The sequence below is a fragment of the Schistocerca cancellata genome, chromosome 3, assembly GCF_023864275.1.
Source record: "Schistocerca cancellata isolate TAMUIC-IGC-003103 chromosome 3, iqSchCanc2.1, whole genome shotgun sequence".
NCBI lineage: Eukaryota > Metazoa > Arthropoda > Insecta > Orthoptera > Acrididae > Schistocerca > Schistocerca cancellata.
In genome coordinates this window covers 767,528,641-767,552,415 of record NC_064628.1, presented here as the reverse complement: position 1 = coordinate 767,552,415, position 23,775 = coordinate 767,528,641, and the positions used below count along the sequence as shown (strand labels likewise).

The window sequence follows — 23,775 nt, the reverse complement described above, 5'->3', positions numbered from 1 at the left end:
TACTTGCCCGCAAAAGGCAAAGGTCCCGAGTTTGAGTCTCGGTCCGGCACACAGTTTTAATCTGTCAGGAAGTTTCAGTTTTGCTTAAGTCAGCATATTCTGTCACAGTCCTACTACCCTTAATTTGTACCTGTTGTCTTCTCATTAATCACTGTTCACTGCTTTGTTTTATTTGAGATTTTCTTTCCTTCTCTGTGTGTGTGTGTGTGTGTTTTCTCTTTTTTTTTTTTTTGCATATATTTTGCTGTTTGCTTAAGAACTTTTGTTGCATAGATTTCCCTTTCATTTATGTTCTCATAATCTTTGCTTTCTGAATCTTTTGTGCCACTGCACTGTTATGCATGACAAGTTTGTTTCCTTTTAGGTTTTTGTATATTTTCACTCTGAATCTTACTTATCTATGAACACCTGAAATTCTAAAGTTATTCAACATTAACCCATTCTTTATAGTTTTCTTGATTTTGATAAAATATTGTCAGTTTCAGAATTTATTCTATTTAGTCCTTGCATATCCCATTTTCAGTTTGTTTTATTCTGGATGAAGATGTTAAGGGTTTACATGTAGTTCCACTTGACAAATTCTAGTAACATATGACCTCCCTCATTTGTAGTGCAATCCAAAGTTTACAGCTGAAAACTGCTCAATAGTGTATGTCTTAGTTTTCTTTAAAATTCCTCATTATCAGTGTATACTAGGATCTACTGCAATTTATGTGTGTTCATAATTCTTTATGGAGATCGTCTAACTCTTCATCATAGTGTGAGATTATTAGTGTATAGGTCTCAATGGTAGACATGGAATACCTTTTGCTTATTTCTATAAGAAGCCTTCATGTTCTTTCTAATATTCCTTCAATATGTGTAATGTTGTTTTTGATTTTATTGACATACAGTATGTCAAACTTAGCATAATAAGACTTGTCAAACATTAAGGTGCATATGCACTATTCTACAATCCATTTCATTCAATTCTGCCATTAAAATCAGCACAATTTTGAATGAAAATTGCCTGATCACTTCCCCATGTACCAATATTCCCTAAACCACTCATCTGTGCCTCCAAGAGACATGTACTCACACCAAGCTAAGACAACTACAATGAGGAATGTGTTCATACTCACACATACTGTGATGCACTTCTGCTCAGAACATGTTACTAACATAACACAGTCAAGAATTTCTTTTTGAATATACATGTACAGGGTGTCCATAATTAAAGTTCCAGTTTTAAAATGCTGTAAAAAGAGAGCCACTGCTCAGAATGATGTCAAATTCGAACAGCATAATATTTGCACCGAGAGGAAAATCATGCAAAAAAATAAAGAAAAATAAAAAATTGACAAAAATTGAAACAATATATAATGCTTTAAGTAGCTTAACTTAAGTGAGATCAACTACAAATCACAAGTGAATCACAATGCGATGGCGGTTTGAGTTGCATGTTACACCATCTGTACGGTTCAATGTGCATGACTACAAGAGTGCAGCAGTCAACAATTGTGACATTGTTAGTTAGATAATGGGCCAAAACTGTATAAAAAGCTAAACAACATAGGTTTCTAATTGTCAAGAGACTGTTGCAAGACATGTTCAATATGTTGTCCACCATTTTCTGCCACTAGTTGAAACTAAGAAATAACTTGTACCACAACAGATCAGAGTGTCTTGCAGTCACATTCAGAATGCATTGCATAATGTGTGCCTTCACTTTAGCTTTATTCATAACTGAAGCACCGAATACAACATCTTTCAGATAACTCCATGGCCAGAAGTCACACAGTTTAAGATCAGGTGATCTAAAGGGTTAGGCTGTAGGTAAATGAGAGGTGACAATTCTAACATTTCTGAAATGCTTCTGCTGCATGCTGGAGCTGCTTCACTGGCTGTACAATGTGCAGAGGAGCACCAAAACACACACCCATGCTATTGAAGGGTTGGAATGTTGTGAGCAAAAGACTCTCATAGCGTTTATCAGGGATGGTATAAGCCACAGGACCCACAGAACTGATCTTCCTGAAAGTGTTTCCCTACGACAAATGACACATTCAACCCATGCTGTGCACTCACCTTTGCAGAACAAAGTGGTACCTGCTGATGTGAGTGCAGATTTTCCATCGTCCACATTTCACAATTCTGCATATTGACATGTCCTTCAATATGGAAATGGATTTCATCTGTCTACAAAATGTTCCAAGGCCATCCATTGTTCACTTCCAAGTGAGCAAGAACTTCCAGAGTGAACATTTGTCTTGCTGGCAGGTCAGGAAGTAACTCCTAAACATGGGTGATTTTGTAGGGACAGCGATGTGAGATGTTTTATAGAAATTTATGCACTGTGCTCACAGGCTTGCCCAATGTTTGGGAAATTCAACACATGCTGCATGCTTACACATCACCGTAGGACCCCTTCTCACATTCTGTGACCATATCTTTGACAGATGTCAGGTAAACTGCTTTCCTCCCTTTGCCACATTGCACTTCAGAAAAACCTATCTCTACAAATTTTGTAATCCATTTATCCAGACCCTTAGCAGACATCAGACCAGTTCATTTTTTCATACTGTAAAGGGACATGCTCCTCTAGCATTATTTTTCCTTAACAGTAGTTGTCGATGCCAGTATTATTTTTTTAATTTTGGAAGGTTCGATATTATCCTGAAAACTTTCACATAATTTTACACACAGGAATTACTTTACCTTACTTTCAATGTTACAATCACTAAATACTGAATGTACAGCTGAAATTACTTTTTAGAAACTTTTGAAATTACAAATTATTTGGCACACTTAAAATTTCTATTATTAATTACACAATCTAGTACTGTTTACTATATTTATTTCTGGATTCATTTCTGAAATAATAATCAAAATAAATAGAAATTGATTTGTCAAGAAAAATTTTAAATCCTTTGGAATATGGTTATTACCACAGAGTGAAGTAGTGGTAAGTATGCCTTCGATGTGAATGGACGTATTTTGGGTGAACGATGTAATGTTAGCTCTGTTAATGTGAAAATACTACAACGTGACAAAATATATTAACAATACAACAAAAATTGTGCAACAACAATCTTCAAATTTATTTAGATTAATTCAACCATGAGGATCTAAAATGTGAGAAGTTCAGCTTCAGGAATCAGAACCCTGACAAGAAGAACTGGAGCCAACTCTACACAAAAAGCTAAGTAAACTAGAAAGCTTATTGTAATGTTTGCCCCTCTCAAATTTTTCATAAAAGACATTGGTTATTGTGAACAATAACTAGAATCAGGAAGCTAAGGGGAAATGACAATACCCTTCAGTGTCTGGAACTTCAATAAGGCTCCTGGTTCATAGTTCCTGCTCTTGTAAAAGAGCTTTACCAGTGACATGTAATCCTTCATGGAGATAGTCATGTTGGGTTCCTTGGATGCAAACTGAGGAACAGACATGTATTGTTCATCTTTTGGAGAGTATATTCTGATGTTTACAGTGCCATCTATTGGTCAAATTATAGTTAAATTCTTTTTTGTTCCATGATGTTTCACCCTGCATCAATGATATGCTGTTCAAATTGTATTCATTATGAGCTGTGATTCCTTTTCTACAGTGTTTTGAAGCAGGAACTTTGATTACAGATATCCTGTATTTACATAATATTTATGTTTCTTCATCTTTCTACACATTCTACTCTCATCATAGAAAAATATTATTAGCAATCTAAAGTACAGAGCTTTCTCAAATAATGTATCATCATACATCCCAAAGGATTTGTACTTGATCCACTCTTGATTTTAACTGTTTAAATGACTCACTTGTGTGATTAAAAGACTGTTTCAGAATCTGTATTGCTTATAGATGACAAAAGTGTACAAATGAAAAGTCTGAACCAGCCATAGCCAACACAACTAAGACATTATCTTAAGAGGGCCATAATTGTTTCAGACAATAAATATTTAATGGTTAATATTACTATAATCTCACAGCATTCCAAACTTAGAATGATGACTTACTGGTGTCGGTGATAAGTTCACTTATTTGTTGGAACTTCATGTATAAAATCCTTTGAATAGAGAGGAGCAAATGCTTTTCCTGCAAATTTCAAAGCTTGAGCTTCAGAATTTATGAATAAAATGTGAAACAAGAGCTTTAGCTTGTGGGGGCAAAAGAAGAAAACAGCTTTTCCTTTACCTCCAGCTCTTGCTTCAGTATTAGATAAACTGTATGAATAAATAGAAGCTCTGACTTCATTCTGGAAGCAATAGCTTCTGAAATGCAAAGCTGGTCAGTAGTAGACTCACGTTTGCAGAGTGCAGTTATAGCTCAATTAGCAGCATATGTACTCCATTAAAAATGCTACAGAGGATGTCAATGTCCACTTGGAGAGAATTATAAAACTCTGTATAATTTCTGTCCTCGGAGTCTTTCATAGTGGCATGTCTGAATAAAATCTTTTTAACAAAGAAAATGTTAAATGTATTGCAAATCATTTCTTGCCAGACACAGGGGAAAAAAGAGCTAGAGCACTATTGTCTGAACTGAGGATGAAAATTTTCCTTCAGTGTGCATCTGATCTAGGATTCCAGTCTGGCATAGCAGAAGAAATGGAGATTCATCAAACAACAGTGAGTAAAACAGTAGTATCATTTCTAAGAAGATAAGAGAAAAAGCAGACTTGAAGATCAAATTTCCATCATCACCACATGACGTGATTGTAAGAAAAAATGAGTGGCTGGAAAAATGTAAATTTGCAATTGATATAGGCATAATTAACAGTATGCGTGTGTGAGTTTTGAAATCTGTGCAGTATGGTGATGAATATATCAACAGAAAGCATTACACTGGTATAAATGTGCAGGCTACATGCAATGTAAAGGAGCAGTTCACTGGCATTAAGGCTAGTAGGCCAGAGTCAGTGGATGGCAATCAGATACAGATAAATTAATGTCAGGTAAATGTTAATTGAATTTAAGAACACTGTTATTTTATTTCATGAGGGCTATGGTCTAGAGCCCTGGTTGATAACCGCTATCATAATCCAAAAGAGGAGAGTCAAAAATCATTCAACAGGCTTTTAAAAAAAGAGAGTCATGATAGAGCATAGAGTTTTGGTCAGCTGTTTTGCAATCTGTGTATAGAGTTTCCATACCAAATGTTCAAATAATTATAGCTTACTGCTTTGCATTACATAATGTTATGAAACATGTACAGGATGAAGATTTTGAAGCTAGTGTGCAGAATTTCCATGACAATGGTAATAATGCAGGGGAACCTATAATTGAGAGTGGAATTCTTAGGAGAGCACATGAAAAAATGACAAGAAATCTAATACAAGATGCACGATTTTGAATTATTTTATTAATGAAAACACAAAACTGCTTAGCATCTACAACAATCTATTGGTAATATGGTCTAAGGAACAGTATATGTATTAAAGCTATTTTCAATTTTCTCCTCATGAACCATTGTTTTCATTTATTATCTCTACATCAACAAAGCTTCTATTTCCATTTGCATGCTAGTCAAGTGAAAATACTCCAGCAGTACTGGCCTGTGTAATTTTGTGGTACTGCATAACTTTGTCCCATCTGTTTCTGACAAACATTTTCCTTCCTTCGACATTATGGCCTGTCGTACAAATTTGCTTTAGATGAGGAGATTCTTTCTGTTTTTTTTATTTTTTTTTTTTCCTTTTTTTGTTTTACTTCTGAAAGTTGTGATTCCTCTAATAATTCAGGACAAGTTTCTAAAGCTGTGGTTAAAAATACTATTGTACTTCCTGCACATATCAAGTTTTCATCTGAATCAGATGAGGATATCTTTATTTGACCTAACACATGTGCTTACTTAGAACAACAAAAGCAAAAGAGAGTCTTATGTCCATCAAAACAGCAAAATCAGATGGATGTGCTTACTCAACAAAGATTGGTGACAATGCAGACAAAGCAGATTGCTGGAAGCTTTTGCTTTGTGTTAGAATTAAAAGGTAGGAGAACAAGGTAAAGGTCATTCATATAGAAGATTGGGTTGAGGATGTGTTTCACGTGGGTTAGGTGAGGGGGGGGGGGGGGGATTGAAAGGAAGGGTTGGGGAAGGATGGCTGACATGTCAGACGGAGGCACAAAGTGTGTGTGATATGAATATGGGAGGGAGAGGTAAGAGGTGCATTGCATAGGATTGCAAGACAAGAACACTGGAGTCAGTGAGTTTATGTAATATGTTACGATAATGTAGGGATGTGAATTAGGATAGGGTAACAGAATAGAGAAAGGTAAGACTGTTAGGAAGAAGGTGTGAGTGTAGGAGATTAGTAGAGATTGAGCCCAGAAGGATTATGGGAATGGATGATGTTTTGCAAGGATAATTCCCATCTGCATAGTTCAGAAAGTCTGGTGCTGGGGAGAAGGATCCATATGGCATTGGTTGTGAAGCAGCAATTGAAATTGGGCATATTCTGCCACTGTGTGGTTTATTCTGCTCTTTTACACAGTTTGGCAGAGTCCATTCATTCTGGTGTTAACTGGTGTTTGGTCATGTTCAGAAACTGAGCTTGGCTTCTTTCATAGGTGGTCCTACCTCCCATGAGATAGGAAAAGACTCTAACAGGACTGGAGTAGGATTTGCTGGGTTGGTGTATTGGCCAGGTCTTGCATGTGAGTCCTCCACAGGGATATGACTTGTGTGCAAAGGGTTGAGAAAGAGAGTGGCATAAGGATGGACCATGATATTGTGTAGGTTGGATGAGCAGTGGAAGGCCCCTTAAAAGGGGTGGGAAGGATTGTCAGTAAGATGTCCCTCATTTCCAGGCATGACAATAGATATTCAAAGCCTTAGTGAAGGATCTCCAGTCCGAGATGATGATGGCATGAACAGTGATTATTAGACATCTAGGTGGTAATGTGGTGGGGACAGTCAAGATAGATGCTAGACTATGACAAATTGGTTGGAGGTGTTGCCCAACAGAAGCAGAGGTTCTTTCAGTGGGATCACAGACCAGCTACAATGATGTGTCCAATATTGTTAAGCTTGTGGATTTTGGGAAGCTCATTATAAGACATACTGCAAAATATTAAAGATGGTATTACAAATGTTGAAGCAAATGCATTACAAGAGAAAGATAATCACATCAGATAACAAAATAAATACAGTCTATGATATAGTGGAGAAGAAGACTGGTGAAGCCAAAGATGAAGTGGAGAAGATAATACACACATCAAAAAAAGTTTTGCATTACCCTGGTTCCCAGAACTCTTAAAGATAGACATTGACTTTGGATATTATATCACAGACACAGATTTGTCACTAAACTGCCCAAAGATGTAAACAACCAAGCATTAGCAACACCTATTAGATGGAGGGTCCGACAGCCGATCAATTCCAGTCATTCCACCAGGAAGGAGGTACATGGCTCATGTTTTCTGTAGCTCATCCATGCCTAGTTGGTCAATACTGTGGTTCAATCATGTCTGCATTGTTACTTTGTGCCAGGGAGGGCTCTCAACAAGGGAAGTGTCCAGGCGTCTTGGAGTGAACCAAAGTGATGTTGTTCGGACATGGAAGAGATACAGAGAGACATGAACTGCTGATGACATGCTTTGCTTAGGCCGCCCCAGAGCTACTACTGCAGTAGATGACTGCTACCTATGGATTACGGCTTGGAGGAACCCTGACAGCAATGCCACCATGTAGGATAATACTTTTTGTGCAGCCACAAGACATCACGTTATGACTCAAACTGTGCACAGTGGGCTGCATGATGTGCAACTTCACTCCTGACATCCATGGAAAGGTCCATCTTTGCAATCACAACACCATGCACCATGGTACAGATGGCCCAAACAACACGCCGAATGGACAGCTCAGAATTGGTACCACATTCTCTTCACCAATGAGTGTCACGTATGCTTTCAACCAGACAACCATCAGAGACATGTTTGGAGGCAACCCTGTCAGGCTGAACGCCTTAGACACATTGTCCAGCAAGTGCAGCAAGGTGAGGTTCCCTGCTGAATTGGGGTGGCATTATGTGGGGCTGACATACACCGCTGGTGGTCATGGAAGGCACCGTAACGGTTCTACGATACATGAATGTCACACTCTGACCGATAGTGCAACCATACCAGCAGCATATTGGTGAGGCATTCATGTTCGTGGATGACAATTTATGCCCCCTTGGTGCACATCCTGTGAATTATTTCCTTCAGGATAATGATACTGCTCGACTAGAATGGCCAGCATGTTCTCCAGACATGAAACCCTATTGAACATGCCTGGGATGGATTGAAAAGGGCTGTTTATGGATAACGTGACCCACCAACCACTCTGAGGGATCTATGCCGAATCACCATTGAAGAGTGGGACAATCTGGACCAACAGTGTCTTGATGAACTTGTGGATAGTACGCCACATCTAATACAGGCATGCATCAATGCAAGAGGATGTGATACTGGGTATTAGAGGTACTGGCGTGTACAGTAATCTGGACCACCACCTCTGAAGGTCTTGCTGTATGGTGGCACAATATGCAATGTGTGGTTTTCATGAGCAGTAAAGAGGGTGGAAATGATGTTTATGTTAATCTCTATACCAGTTTTCTGTACAGGTTCCAGAACTCTCAGAAACGAGGTGATGCAAAACTTTTTTTGATGTGTGTATTAAGACTAAGTGATACATTGATAACATAAGAAAAATTTTTATGAAGCATTTCATAGCTATTACTAAAAAGATGGGGTTGTCAGATTCAGTAGATACTGCAAATATGACCCTCACTACACCAGTAAAAGTAATATCCACCAAAAAATCTTTAAAATCAAAATAATCTAGTGGTTATGATGAAATATTAACAATATTAATTTAAGAGCATCCTTGTGAGATTAGTAACATTTTAAGTTGTGTGTTATGAGACCTATTTCAGTGGAACTTTACCTAAATGATTGAAAGAAGCTGAAGTTAAGTCTTTGTTTAAGAGAAGAAATAAAGAAATATCATCAAATTCCTAACCAGTTTCACTTTTGAATTCTTGAAAATTTTAGAAAAGGTTGTATACAACTGGCTGTTTAACCATCTGACAACAAACAAATTGTTAATGTCACAGTTCAGAGATCATGGTGCCACACCAAAGTTGGCAATGCATATTGATACCACAGACATTATTGAGGGGTTACTGCAGACTGCAATGATGAATGGGAGAGGCTGAAGTCACACCTTCTCTCTCAGCACATAGTGCCCTCACACAGAGGTCAGTGTAGAGTGAAGCATGGAAGTGCTCTGCCCCAGTTCATGACCACAGCTGAAGCAGCCATCATCATTAACTGGGACTGAAGAGTTATTCAAAGTCTCAGATGGAAAAGTACATCTGTGAATTTTGCACATTGTACTTCAAGAGAACAGTTTGTTAGTTAGTGCATCAAGTGATGCTTTAATAGTCAATGACAGTCATAAATTATCAAGCACTCCTGTCCAAAGGATTTATAAAATTAAGTAAATCATTTTATCTCTCATTTCATATGTTGCAGTTCAGATGTGCCATCTCCCAGAGCAATCAAAGAACCCACAGCTATGGACAAACAATTGTAATTTCATCTGTTTGTAACAGTTACAATGTTGGGAATGCTACTGTGAGAATGTGCTTAATTCATTACACAATAAAATACAAGCTATATATGAATGTAGGTTCTCCCAGTATATACTTTAGATGAAAAGCTCTCAGGTTTCCAGCCAGATAACAGTGTTAAAATATCACAATGTTTCAATGAGTATCATACTCATCATCTTCTTTTGTAGCATCAAGATATGTGGTGGAAGTTGTAATATTTATACTGGCAGTTGACCGCCTCCATCTGGGATTGGGTGGCTGGGTACTGTCTGGTTGATGAGGTTTGGGGGGGGGGGGGGGGGGTTCAGCTACAGAAATGAGGGTAGAACATGAACTGTTCATATTGCAGCTGTGTCTTGTGACTGGAGGGTGCTTGCTGTGCTTGCAATGTATTCTTGCTAAGATGGGATTCTGTATCACACTTAGGTGGTATCCTTCATCTTCGTTGATCAGATTTTCATGAATTTTGTTGATTCCTTTACAACATTGTTGCAGTAGCCAGTTGCTTGGTAAAGTGTCCTAGTGTTCTGAAAGTCAAAGGTGTGGTACTCCCATATGCTGTTCTCTGCTATTGTCAATTTCTCTGTCTGTCCCAGTTGTATGTTCCTGATGTGCTCCTCACAGTGTCTCAAAATATAATGGTGCATTTCCCCAACGTACTATTAGCCACATTCCCAGGCAATGCTATATATTACAGGTATATTCAGTTTTAGTGGGTATTTCACAAAGTCAAGCAATCTTTTGTCTTCAACAGTGGTCAGAAGACTGTTTTCATGTTGGATTATTCAAGTATCCTTCCAGCTTTGGGCGGAGAGTGGTTCCAAGTACAGAAGGAAAGTAAGTCTCTTTTCTTCTTCTTCTTCCTGTTTTCCAGCATGTTGTCTCTTCTTGAATGGCCTACAAATCTGTGCTTCAGTGCACCCAGTTTTGCAAAATATTTCCTTCAGACATTGTAGTTCCTCTGAGAGGCTTTCTTTATCACAGATTATGTGCCCCCTATGTTTCAGCGTGGTCACCACTGTCTGTCATTGTGCTGGATGGTGACAGCTTGTTGCAACCAGGTGTGTTTGAATGACTGAGTGTACCATCTGCCTTCTTCCTTATTAGTATGTCCAGGCGACAACCGCTATCCTCTATTTCCATAATGAAAGCAGTGTTTTAATGGATGCTGTTAAGGTGGTCCAGACAGTCATCCAATGCCTGTCTGCCATGCTGACATACCATAAAAGTGTTGTTGATGTAGTAGAAGAAGTGCTTGGGTTTCTGGCAAGTGTTTGAAGGACCATCTCCTCAAAATGTTCCATGTAGAGACTTGTAATACTGGAGCCACTGGGAAATCCATTGTCACTTCATCCATCTGTTCATAAAACTCTCTGCTGTGGCCAAGCATGTAGAGGAACTTTCGCAAAAAACCTATGCAAGTCAAAACTCAGTAGCAGGTCATATCTTTGTAATCACTTATCCTTAAGTATTTTCACAAAATCAGGCAAGTTCTTACCATGACGAGTACAGCGTCCCCCAAGAGGTTTTTGAAGTCTCACCAGATATTCAGCCAGTCCATAATTGTGTGAATTGATGGTACTGAGTATTGCCCACAGAGAAATCTCTTCCTTGGAGATTTTTGGTACTCTGTATAAGCATACTGTTGCTGGCACCCTGGGGTACACCCACTTCTTCACTGCCTCTGGTAGCTTTGAGTTCTTCACGAGAGCCACAGTTTTTCTGGTCATTGTCAAGGTAGGATTCTTTTTGAACATCCTGTAGGCTGAGATTTGTAGTCGCGAGCCAATATCATGATGGTAGTCATTGGTACATATGAGCACCATTGCATTCCCTTTGTCTGCTAGAAGAACCATAGTGGGACACTGTAGTCATCTTATTAATTGTTAAGAAATAAGCCAATTTCACCAAAATATTTGAGGACATGCACTTACAAAGAGATAACTTGCTCATGAGTTTCAGTGTTACATAGCTTTTCACCTAAGTATCTCTGCAAGATGTTTTGTAACTGTTGTCTGAACATTTTGTGCCACAAATAGTTGAACTTCTTGAATATGCACTGACAACCACATACTTCAGGTGCAACAGAGTTTTATGAACAGATGTATGGGGAGACCTCCTAGATAAACTACAACACCTAAAGGAAGTATTCTGCTAAAATGGGTACAGAAAAGTGCAGATTTGTAGGGCATTCAAGAAGAGATAATATGCTGGAAAATGTGAAGAGGAAGAAGAATACAAAAGACTCACTTTTCTTTCACACTTGGGATGACACTCAGTCCAAGATTACAAAGCTACTTGAAAATTAGATGGTCTTCCAACCACCACTGAAGACAAAAGAGTGGTTTGGCTCTATGAAAGACCCCACAAAACAAAATGTACCTGGAATATACAGCATCACCTGTGAATGTGGCCAAAGTACATGGGCAAATGCAACAATGTACTTTAAAAGTCTGTGAGGAACACATCATACATGTGTGACTGGGACAGACAGAGAAATCAGCAATAGCAGAGCATAGCATTGACATTCAGAACACTAAGGTACTTTGCTAAGCACTGGGACTGTGTTGTAAAAGAATCAATGGAAATATGGGTTCATGAGAATCTGGTCAACAGAGATGAAGGAAAGCAACTAAGTGGAATCTAACATTAGCAGTAGTATGATGACAGCATGCTCAGTACCATTCAAGTTGCAAGATGCTGCTAGAATATCCACACAGAGATGTGAATGGTGCACCTGCTACTACTCCGCCCCCCTCCCTACTGCAGCCCACCCCCCTCACCTTACTGGCTGGACAGTACATGGCCACCCATAGCCAGATGAAGGGGGCCCACCACCTGTATAAATATTACAGCATCCTATATCTAGACACTTTACCAGAAGATGATGAGTATCACACTCATCAAAACATGACAGTATTTTAAGACAGCCACCTGCCTGGAAATTGAAGTGCTTTCATCCAATTTGTGTACTAGGAAACAGTGCCAGATGGTACAAATCATATCTCTTTGATATGAAAAAAGGGGAGTCAGTGGGAATGAGACATGTATTAAGCCATCAGGTTTCATTCAACTGGGGACTAATTAGATGTGATGTCCCACGAGGTTCCATGTTAGTGTTCTTTTCTTGTATATTTCAATGGCCTTTCATCAGTAAAGTTACTAGATGCCAAGTTTGTTTTGTTTGCAGATGATACAAAGATTGCAGTATATCACATATAGGATTAGAAAGGTTGGTTAGTAAAATTTTCATGGACATAAATGGTTCCTAGCCAATTACTCATCATTAAACTTTGAAAAAACGTGCTAGGTGAAGTTCAGACCTAGTAAGAGGTTTCCCACCAGTATATGATTACAACATAATGGTAAACAAATAGAGGGAGTTGACAGTGTTAAATTCTTGGGATTACAGCTTGATAATAAACTAAAGTGGGAAGAACATACCACAGAACTGCTAAAGTCCTTAAGAAAATCTCTATTTGCAAACGAATGTTGTCAGACATAGGTATTGTGTACCAAGCAAGAGCTACACAACAAATACTGTGAGAGGCCACACCACTCAGGCACACTCACTCGCCTGGCATCTCTCCGCTCCATGCAGCAGGCTTCAGATGGCACTCACAAATGTGGAGCTCTTCCCACTTCAATGTGACTTCCTCTGTTGTGTTATACTTATCCGCCATTAGTGTGAAGTCACTAGGGAATGTTGTCAACCTCAGATTGATTTGCAGACATGGAAATTCTTCCTCTGACAGGCATCAAAACATGATGTGCTGTGGACACTCACACAGTTACCAATTACCGACCAGCAGTTAGACAGTACAGTCTGGTACCTGCAGTTGGCGCAGTGCAGTACTGCTAATACTGCCTTCCAATGTAGCAGTCACTATTTTCAGAGGACTTGAACCAACCAGAGTGTGTCCAATATTTCATTCAGTTATAGCAATGATGTGAAAGACTGCCAAGAGACAGCAAAAGTTATTTTAGATATCTTTGTATTAAGTATCAAACAATGGAAAATCCAGGATGGACTGTAATGATATTATGAAAAGGATAGTTGGTACTCACCATAAAGTGGAGATGCTGAGTCACAGATAGGCACAACAAAAATACTGTCAGAAAATGAGCTTTCAGCTAACAAAGCCTTCATTGAAAATAAGCAACATACACTCATGCAAATGCAGCTCACACACACATGACCACAGTCTTTCGCTGCTGAGGCCGGACTGTGAACTGATGAATTGGTGGAAATGACTAACATCCTGGAGATTAATCCAGTGACTTATGAATGAAGAATTGAATATGAAATGTGTTACAGCAAAATTCACTCTGTGTACGCTTTCTGATGAGCATAGAGCCATTCACTAACATATGTGCCAGGAATTGAAAGAACAGTCAGAAACTGATCTGGATTTTCATGCAAAAGTCATCAAATTGTGGTGTTATGGACATGACTGAGAAGCTGAGCAACAATTGAGCCATTGGATGACTCTTTCATTCCAAAGATGCCATTTGAGAAAAATATTAGTTGTTTTTTTTTTTTTTTTTTTTTTTTTTTCAAGAGGATTGTCCACCATGAATTCATTCCCCACGGTACAACAATTAACTGCTTTACTACTTTCAAGTGCTAAAATGATTACATGAAGCAGTGTGAAAAAATGATCCACAATGTGGTAATCAGGAGATTGGCTTTTGCAACACAACACCTCTGTGCACCCAGCAATGAGTGTCAGGCAGTTTCTGGCCAAAAACCAAATGGCAATGATTCCTCACCACTTCTGCGACTGGACTTGGTCTCTGTAACTTTTTTTTTATTCCCAAGAATGGAAAGAAGCCCGAAAGAAGACCATTTTCAAGATGTAGAAGAAGTGGGGAAAATCATTAGAAGTACTAAACAGCATAACTTCAGACAAGTTTGAAAACCATTTCCACCAGTGGAAAAAACATTGGGACAAGTTTGTCATGTCTATTGGGCATCATTTTGAAAGTGTTTAAGTTTTGAAAATGCTGCATCTAATACACATATTTCTGTAAAATAATTCTCATTTTTTGCTGTTCCACTAGCATTTTGCTTACTTCCATTCTCTAATGTTGTGCAGTATTATTTTTTGTGGTAACTTATCAAGCCAATTTTTCTGAATCCGACAACATGTAAAAAGAATTATCTCTGATGTGAACACAAGAATGTCTTGCAGAGGCCTCTCAAGGTAACTAGGGATGCTAACAACTGTGTCATTAAAAATAAATCTGTTTTTCAAACCAAAAACCAGTTCATGGAATCAGTACTAGAAATAAGAATAAGCTCCACAAAGGTTTGGTCACTAACTTTGATCCAGAGATGTGTTCATTATTTAGGTACACACATTATTAGTAACTTTCCAGCAGCCACCAAAAGTTTAACTACTAATAAAGTTCAGTTTAAGAGAAGTCTAAAGGATTCATAGGTGGCCTAGTCCTTCTAATCCATGGATGAATTTCTTTGCAGGGGAGACTGAAGTGTATATGTTACTGACTATATCAAATAACATGAGTATTATGTACAATCTGTACAATTCAGTGCAGTACTGTGATCATTGGAAATAAATGCTGTAAAATGATTTTTCTATTTGATGATGCATGGCTACAATAGCATAAAAATAATCGTATGAAACTCAGTGTGCTGAACATTTACATATTTTGTGACAAGTTATTATTAACTTGTAGATGAAAATAGGTTTACGATTTTTTGACTCATTCCACATCCACTTGGACCATTACACTTTAGATCTCTGGAAGTTATATTAGCGTATATGCTTTTCTTTGAAAATATTTATTGTGTAGTCTTGTTTTCTGATATGTTCTTCATCCTGAAGCTCTCCTCACTATGGATCTATGGGGACGAAAAGTACAACTAATAGAATCCAATAATGTGGACCATGAATATGAATCACTTTGGCACGGTTCATAGGCAGAGGAGTCAGACAGTTGGCAGATGGCATCAGTCAAGTAGTCATTGCAGTTAAACAATGGTGGAGTCTTTGGCTGCAAGGAGGTTAATTAAATCAGTGTCTGTCTTGAGGCTGCAGATATGTGTCCTTCCTTCTGTTGACAGGTTTGCTTTTTGGGATGAGACCTGAGGAAGAATGGTGACTCTGTGTGCACCTTCTGCATCTTCCTCCCACATCTTCCTCCCACATCCCTATCCTGCACATGTGCTGCCTCTCTCCAAGTCGTCAACCAACCTACCCCAATCCTCCCTTCTCCTATTCCACTCAACATAGCCTCTTGCCCAGGTCAACTTGCCAAATAACAGTCATAGCATTCAGCCAGCACAATGTAACTGTGTGTGTGTGTGTGTGTGTGTGTGTGTGTGTGTGTGTGTGTGTGTGTGTGTTTGTGTTTTTACTTATCTTGGAAAAGGATTTGTCTGAAAGCTTACTGAGTTAGCAGTGTGAATATTGTAAAGACGTTATTGAAACCAATTCATGTATTTGATCAACACATTTGTTAACAGCATTATATTATTTGTATTTTAGATGAAACAGAATCAGTAGGATGGAAGAAGTCAGACTGGCAAGCAGGAGCAGTTGACCTTTACTGCAATGTTAAAAGAGCGTTGGAGTACTGTCGTTTTGTGAAACCATCCGGAGAGTCATTCAGAGTTGCTGAAGGACTTGGAATAAGTGGTTTACTTTACTATGGGAAGGGTCTTCAAAGTGGAGATTGTGGAATCACGGTGTCAACTATGTCAGAAGAGGATTTTGGTACTTGGAGATGTATCCTTGGTGTGTCTGTTGAGGGCACTATAGAGACAGAGACAAGGCTCATTAACATTCATGGCACCACAAGAGGTAAATATCATTTATGTATAATAGTGTGTGAAAGTGTGCATGAAAATAAATCATTAAAAATCATATGGCAAATTCCCAGAAAGTTGTTGGATCACAAAAACATGAGACAGAAATGAGAGGGCACCTGTGCTAAACCATAATTTGCATTCAGCACAGATACCAATATATAGTGAGACAGGCTATAGAAAGCAATCAGTACTTTGCAGACAAAATCTCTTGATTTGTATGCTCAAAGATAGTTTCAGGTAAGTGATATTACAACAGACATATACAAATTCAACAAATTATTATTCTTTACTCTAATGTCTGGAAAATTATGAACAAAAATTATTGGTAGTCAATTATGTTAATGTGAACAGCTATTTATGCAGGCATCTACAGTATTATTCAGACCGGATTGTATCAAAAGCACATTAGAGAAATATGTTTTTGTGCTACTACATGAGAGGGAGTGATTCCATCTCATTGACATGTGAATGTAAATGCTGTGTTGCTAGGGCCTCCCATTCACCTAGTGCAATTCTTTAGAGGTGACGCCACTCCGGTGACTTGCACTTTGATGGGAATGAAATTTCATTGACATTAAATTTATTATGTGCCTCAGGCAACACTCTGTTAGTACTGAATTTAATACCAGTGCCCCTTTTTCCAGAATACAGCAAACAAACTGAGTTTGCAAAATAATATCTAAATAATGGACAAAAATTCTATGTATCATTTCACTATACATTCTGAAATAATATGTGTATCATCATGATATAATTAACAGATTAACATAGCTGTTATTAACTGACTTCTGAAAGTTATTTGACATTCACTGGATACTCTTAACAACAGACAGTGAATCTGAATAGATGTGGAACTTAGCCACTTTAGATTTAAAGCTCAATAACATCCTTTACCAGGACTTGGACTACTTCTTGCTGCACCCTAAGGTTGGTATATCCTATGCAAATTCCTAACCACATCACCCAAAATAGTGTCCTGCCACTCACACAGCCAATACAATATGCTTGTCTATCCCTATAATAATCCTGCTTGCAGTCGTACATTCCTTGTGACTGACCCATGTGCATCACCTGTCCCATTGAGTCATTCACCACCTCCATCTGCAATCCAGTCAAAGGCGTTTCTTACCATACAAAAAGATGGGTCATGTCTGAAATTACCCATGTTGTATATCAGTGATGCTGCAGTACTCTATGTGAGCATGAAAAGTAACCAATGCCTGTTCATATGAATGATCACTCCCAAACTGTGGCCAAATGCAAACTTGACCATCCAGTTGCTGAAAATGCTCCATACCACAACACAACAGCTGCTTCACTACATGAGTGATTTGGATACTTCCCTCCTGCACTAGTTTAGCTGAACTACACATGTGGCGATTGTCCCTCCAGCATATACTGTGCTCTTGCAAACCCCCTGGCTCAAACCTCTGCTAACCTGTTTCCCATTGCCTCACCTTGCCTGATCGCTTCTCTCTTCTGTCCACATCACTACTTCCCTGCCCAGATTGTGTACTGCCTTCTCCCACCAGTCTCCCCCCCCCCCTCCCCCTGTCCATGCAAGGCACCCACGGTTTCTCTCTATTTTTCACCCCTCTCTTACCCCACTTCCTTCATCCTCTGCAGCACACTGAGTCATCTGTCAAAAGATCTGCATCATAATACCCTACCACCCCACCTTTCATTATGTGTACTTCCCTACCCCCTCCCCATCTCTTCCTCACAAGCAACAGCTCTCAGTAATCAACAGTCAATCTCACTGCAGGTGTGTACATTTGGGTCTCTCTGCGGTTACATCTGTATAAAGGTGTATGTATACTTTTGCTAGAGAAATAGCAAGATCAAGAAAGCTAGTGTAAGTACTGTTTTCTTTTGCATGTTTCTACACACCACCAGCTACAAGTAAGTGGCTTCCTTTCTTTTACATTATGTATTATTACATTTACTTGAGAACTGCAGAACCCATGTATCCCTCTGCATCAAAGACAATAAGTTCTGTTGATACTTATATTCCTGGGGATTTATTTTTGTAAAAATAACAGAAAAACCAACTAAGTTCACTTGCAATTAGGACCAAACAAAAACTCATATTTACTGTAGAGATTTTTTCGCAGCAGGTATGTAACTAGTGAGCTTCAAATAGAAATGACACACAGATAGCTCACAGAATTTTCAAAACTGTAATTTTTATTAGCTAACTAGCTGAAAAAGATCCACTTCATATGGTTTTTATTTTCTTTTGTTTTCTGCAAACATTTCAGATCACTCAAGAACATTTGAGATTACAGTAAAAATTAACATTAAAAAATTCATAAAAATGTTGGTAATCTAATTTGAAAAGTACCCTCAAATGCTCCAAAATATACTCCAATTCACTGTAGTATTCAACAATACCATAATTTGAAACCACTTCTTTACAGAGCATGGAAAACATTCCAAAATATTTGAGAGCACTAAAAAATTCAGGAACTTCCAACAACATTTGAGAATATTTTGGAATTTAGAGAAACAAAACTTTTCTTTGTTTTCACTATATTTCATACTTAACTAACTTATTCTGTCACAATACTTGCTTATGAACTACAATTGCCATCTTGTTATTTGGTGAGTGGATGCATAAATTCTTTGGGTTTCCCCATCCATAGAGAAAGCTACATGGAGCTGACTATGTTAACAGCATGGTTCTTTCAAATTGTTCCACAACATATTTACATCTGTCTTTGTGCCTTATTTATAGTGATACTAAATCTTGATCTCTCTGGAAATTAAACTCTTTTGAATTGAAATGTCAGTTCAGAAGATATGAGTGGAGTCCTCAGGATAAATGTTGTTTTTCCTTTAGCTTTTCCTGATATTACTTTTGATTCAATTATATTGTCTGTTAACTGTTCATGACCATTTTATGTTTTTATTTTTTAAAATTAATATTATCAGCTACTTAATTTATTAATACCAAAATTATTCTTTCAAATAAATGACTTGTGTAATTTTGAAAAATGTTTGGAAAACCTTTATATATTAACTCTTTGGGCTGTTGACAGTGTCATACAAATGATTTGTAAGTTCAAAAGCTGAGTTCTACAGGTTTGTCAGTGTTCTCAAATATCTCTAATACAACCTCCATCCTTTCCTCTCTTTCTCAAATGTAAGACATGGGTCTATCTTAGCCTGAATCCTACTTTACCTGCACTCCCTCTTAAACATGTTCTAACTACTTCCTTTGTGGTTCTGTGAGTGTGAAAAGATCCAACAAAATAAAAGAAAATGTGTTCTTTGAAAATTACTTCAAACAAATAGTTCAGGAGCCTGCTCCTAATGAAAATGTATTAGATCTAATTGTTGCAAATAGTCCTGACCTAACTGATATTGTCTGCACTTAAAACAGAATTACTGATCATAAGGCACTTGTTGCCACAATGATTACTAAAGTATAAAACACAGCTAAAACAAGTATGATTTTCATTTTTAGTAACCTAGATAAAGAGGCAGTAGCATTGTATTGAAGAAGAGAAACTCAAAATATTTAGCTCTGAGCAAGAGCATGTAGAGCAATTATGGCTTATGTTTAAATGTTGGTTAGCCTTGCGCTGCATAAATGAATACCAAGCAGAACAGTTTATGGTGCAAGTGATCCTCCATGGCATCATATCACTGTAGATAAACTTCTGAAGGAACATTGGCTGTTACGTAATAGATGTAAAATGAAGCATAGAACAAAAAATAGATGGACAGGTTAATTGTTTGGTTTGTGGGGCTGAAGGGAGCAGACTACAAAAGCCATCAGTCCCAAGATAGACAGACAGAGAGAGAGAGAGAGAGAGAGAGAGAGAGAGAGAGAGAGACTGAGACTGAATGAAATGCATTTTGCTGTAATTAGGGAAACTTTCGAGACCTCCAATGACTACTGTACTAGAATCTTTTTGGAAGACCTCTCATAAAACCCAGCTAAATTCTATTCATATGTTAAGGCTGTCAGTGGAACTGAGGTTATTGCCCAGGGATGACATGGAAACCGAAATCTGGTGTAACAAATCAAAATTAAAAATGCTTAAGTCCATTTTCAAATAGTCTTTTACTAAGAAAAAGACAAATGTGCAGTTCCAGTTTAAGTCTCACACAACTGCAAAGATGCATGAAATAGATAAGAGACAGCGACAATATGGTGATAAAGTAATGTTATTTTTGTACTGTTGGAGATATATTGCCATATGAGAGTTCATTGAGAGTTGGATGAGGAACAATAAACTTCCCTCAGCTATGATTTAGCCCCAGTGGCATTGAGAAACAGATGAAATCAGTCAAATTTGTCAAGGATCCAGGGACCAATGGAATGCCTGCCAGAGTCTATACAGAATTTGCATATGAGTTAGGCCCCTTTTTACCCATAATATAGTATAGTATAGACCCATGGAACAAAAACAATGCCTAGTGATTTGAAGAAAGCAAAGGTCACAATCATTTACAAGAAAACCATCATTCAATTTCACTGATGTCTATCTGTTGCAGAATCATAGAAATATTCTGAGCTCAACTGTAATGAGGTACTGCAAACAGAATGACAGCTTTTGTACCAATAAGTATGATTTCTGAAGACTATTATCATATAAAACCCAACTTAATCATTTCTCACATGACATACTGGAATCCATGGACCAAGGTAATATGACGGATGCACTATTTCTTGACTGCTGAAAAGCATTTGACCTGGTAGACACCAATTTCTATTTACTTAATTGTGATTGGAAAGAGATCTCTTGGAGGGGAGGACCCAGATGTTGTCTTGAATGAAGAGTTTTTTGTTGTTGTTGTGATTTTCACTCCAGAGACTGGTTTGATGCAGCTCTCCATGCCACTCTATCCTGTGCAAGCTCCTTCTTCTCCAGGTACCTACTGCAACCTAAATCCTTCTGTATCTGCTTAGTGTATTCATCTCTTGGTCTCCCTCTACAATTTTTACCCTCCACACTGCTCTTGAATACTAAATTGGTGATCCCTTGATGCTTCAGAACATGTCCTATTAACAGATCCCTTCTTCTAGTCAAGTTGTGCCACAAATTCCTCTTCTACCCAGTTCTATTCAGTACCTCCTCATTATTTACATGATCTACCCATCTAATCTTCACCATACTTCTGTAGCACCACATTTTGAAAGCTTCTATTCTCTTCTTGTCTAAGCTACTAATCATCCATGTTTCACTTCCATACAGGGCTACAGTCCATACAAATAAATTCAGAAAAGACTTCCTGGTACTTATATCTACACTTCACGTTAACAAATTTCTCTTCTTCAGAAACGCTTTCATGGCCATTGCCAGTCTACATTTTATATCCTCTCTACTTTGACCATCATCAGTTATTTTGCTCCACAAATAGCAAAACTCCTTTACTACTTTAAGTGTCTCATTTCCTAATCTAATTCCCACAGCATCACCTGATTTAATTTGACTACATTCCATTATCCTTGTTTTGCTTTTGTTGATGTTCATCTTATATCCTCCTCTCAAGACACTGTCCATTCCGTTCAACTGCTCTTCCATGTCCTTCGCTGACTCTGACAGAATTACAATGTCACTGGCAAACCTCAAAGTTTTTATTTCTTCTCCATGGATTTTAATTCCTACTTCCTTTACTGCTTGCTCAATATATAGATTGAATAACATTAGGGATAGGCTACAACCCTGTCTCACTCCCTTCCCAACCATTGCTTCCTTTCATGCCACTTGACTCTTATAACTGCCATCTGGCTCCCTGTACTTTACTCCTGCTACCTTCAGAATTTGAAAGAGAGTATTCCAATCAACATTGTCAAAAGCATTCTCTAAGTTTATAAATGCTAGAAACATAGGTTTGCCTTTCCTTAATCTAGCTTCTAAGATAAGTCATACAGTCAGTATTGCCTCTCATCTTCCAACATTTCTATGGAATCCAAACTGATCTTCCATGAGGTCAGCTTCTACAAGTTCTTCCAATCGTCTGTAAAGAATTCGAGTTAGTGTCTTGCAGCCACGACTTATTAAACTGATAGTTTGGTAATTTTCACACCTGTCAACACCTGCTTTCTTTAGGATTGGAATTATTATATTCTTCTTGAAGTGTGAAGGTATTTTTCCTGTCTCATACATCTTGCTCACCAGATTGAAGTATTTAGTCAGGACTGGCTCTCCCAATGCTATCCGTAGCTCTAACGAAATGTTGTCTACTCCTGGGGCCTTGTTTTGACTTAAGTCTTTCAGTGCTGTGTCAAACTCTTCAAGCAGTATCATATCTCCCATTTCATCTTCATCTAAGTTCTCTTCCATTTCCATAATATTGCCCTCAAGTACATCTCCCTTGTATAAACCCTCTAGATAACTCCTTCCATCTTTCTGCTTCCCCTTCTTTGCTTAGAACTGGTTTTCCATCTGAGCTCTTGATATTCATACAAGAGGTTCTCTTTTCTCCAAAGATCTCTTTAATTTTCCTGTATGCAGTATCTATCTTACCCCTAGTGATATATGCCTCTACATCCTCACATTTGTCCTCTATCCATCACAGCTTGGCCGTTTTGCACTTCCTGTCAATCTCATTTTTGAGATGTTTCTACTCATTTTTTCTGTTTATTTACTGCACTTTTAAGTTTTCTCCTTTCATCAATTAAATTCAGTATCTCTTGTGTTACCCAAGGATTTCTACTAGCCCTTGTCTTTTTACCTACTTGATCCTCTGCTGCCTACACTATTTCATCTCTCAAAGCTACCCATTTTCTTCTACTGTATTTCTTTCCCCTGTTCTTGCCAATCATTCATTAATGCTCTCTCTGAAACTCTCCATAACCTCTGGTTCTTTCTCTTTATCCAGGTCCTATTTGCATAATTTTTGCCTTTTTGCTGTTTCTTCAGTTTAGATTAGTTCATAATCAACAAACTGTGGTCAGAGTCCACATCTGTCCCTGGACATGTCTTACAATTTAAAACCTGATTCCTAAATCTCAATCTCACCATTACATAATCTGTCTGAAACCTTCCAGTGTCTTCAGGCCTCTTCCACATATATAACCTTCTTTCATCATTCTTAAACCAAGTTTTAACTATGATTAAGTTATGCTCTGTGCAAAATTTTACCAGGCGGCTTCCTCTTTCATTCCTTAACCCCATTCCATTTTCAACCACTACTTTTCCCTCTCTTCCATTTCCTACTCTTGAATTCCAGTCACCCATGACTATTAAATTTTTGTCTCCCTTCACTATCTGAATAATTTCCTGTATTTCATCATACATTTCTTCAACCTCTTCATCACCTGTGGAGCTAGTTGGCATATAAACTTGTACTACTGTAGTAGGCATGGGCTTCATGTCTATCTTGGCTACAATAATGTGTTCACTAT

General features: G+C 38.1%; 1 protein-coding gene across 1 annotated transcript in view; it reads left to right on the top strand.

Moving 5' to 3' along the window:
- LOC126176558 (uncharacterized) overlaps window positions 1-23,775 on the top strand; it is a 179,239-nt gene that overhangs the window by 105,924 nt on the left and 49,540 nt on the right. Inside the window, exon 9 of the mRNA XM_049923718.1 lies at window positions 16,090-16,404. Within this exon, the coding sequence (XP_049779675.1) occupies window positions 16,090-16,404 (315 nt within the window). The remainder of the gene's footprint in view (window positions 1-16,089; window positions 16,405-23,775) is intronic.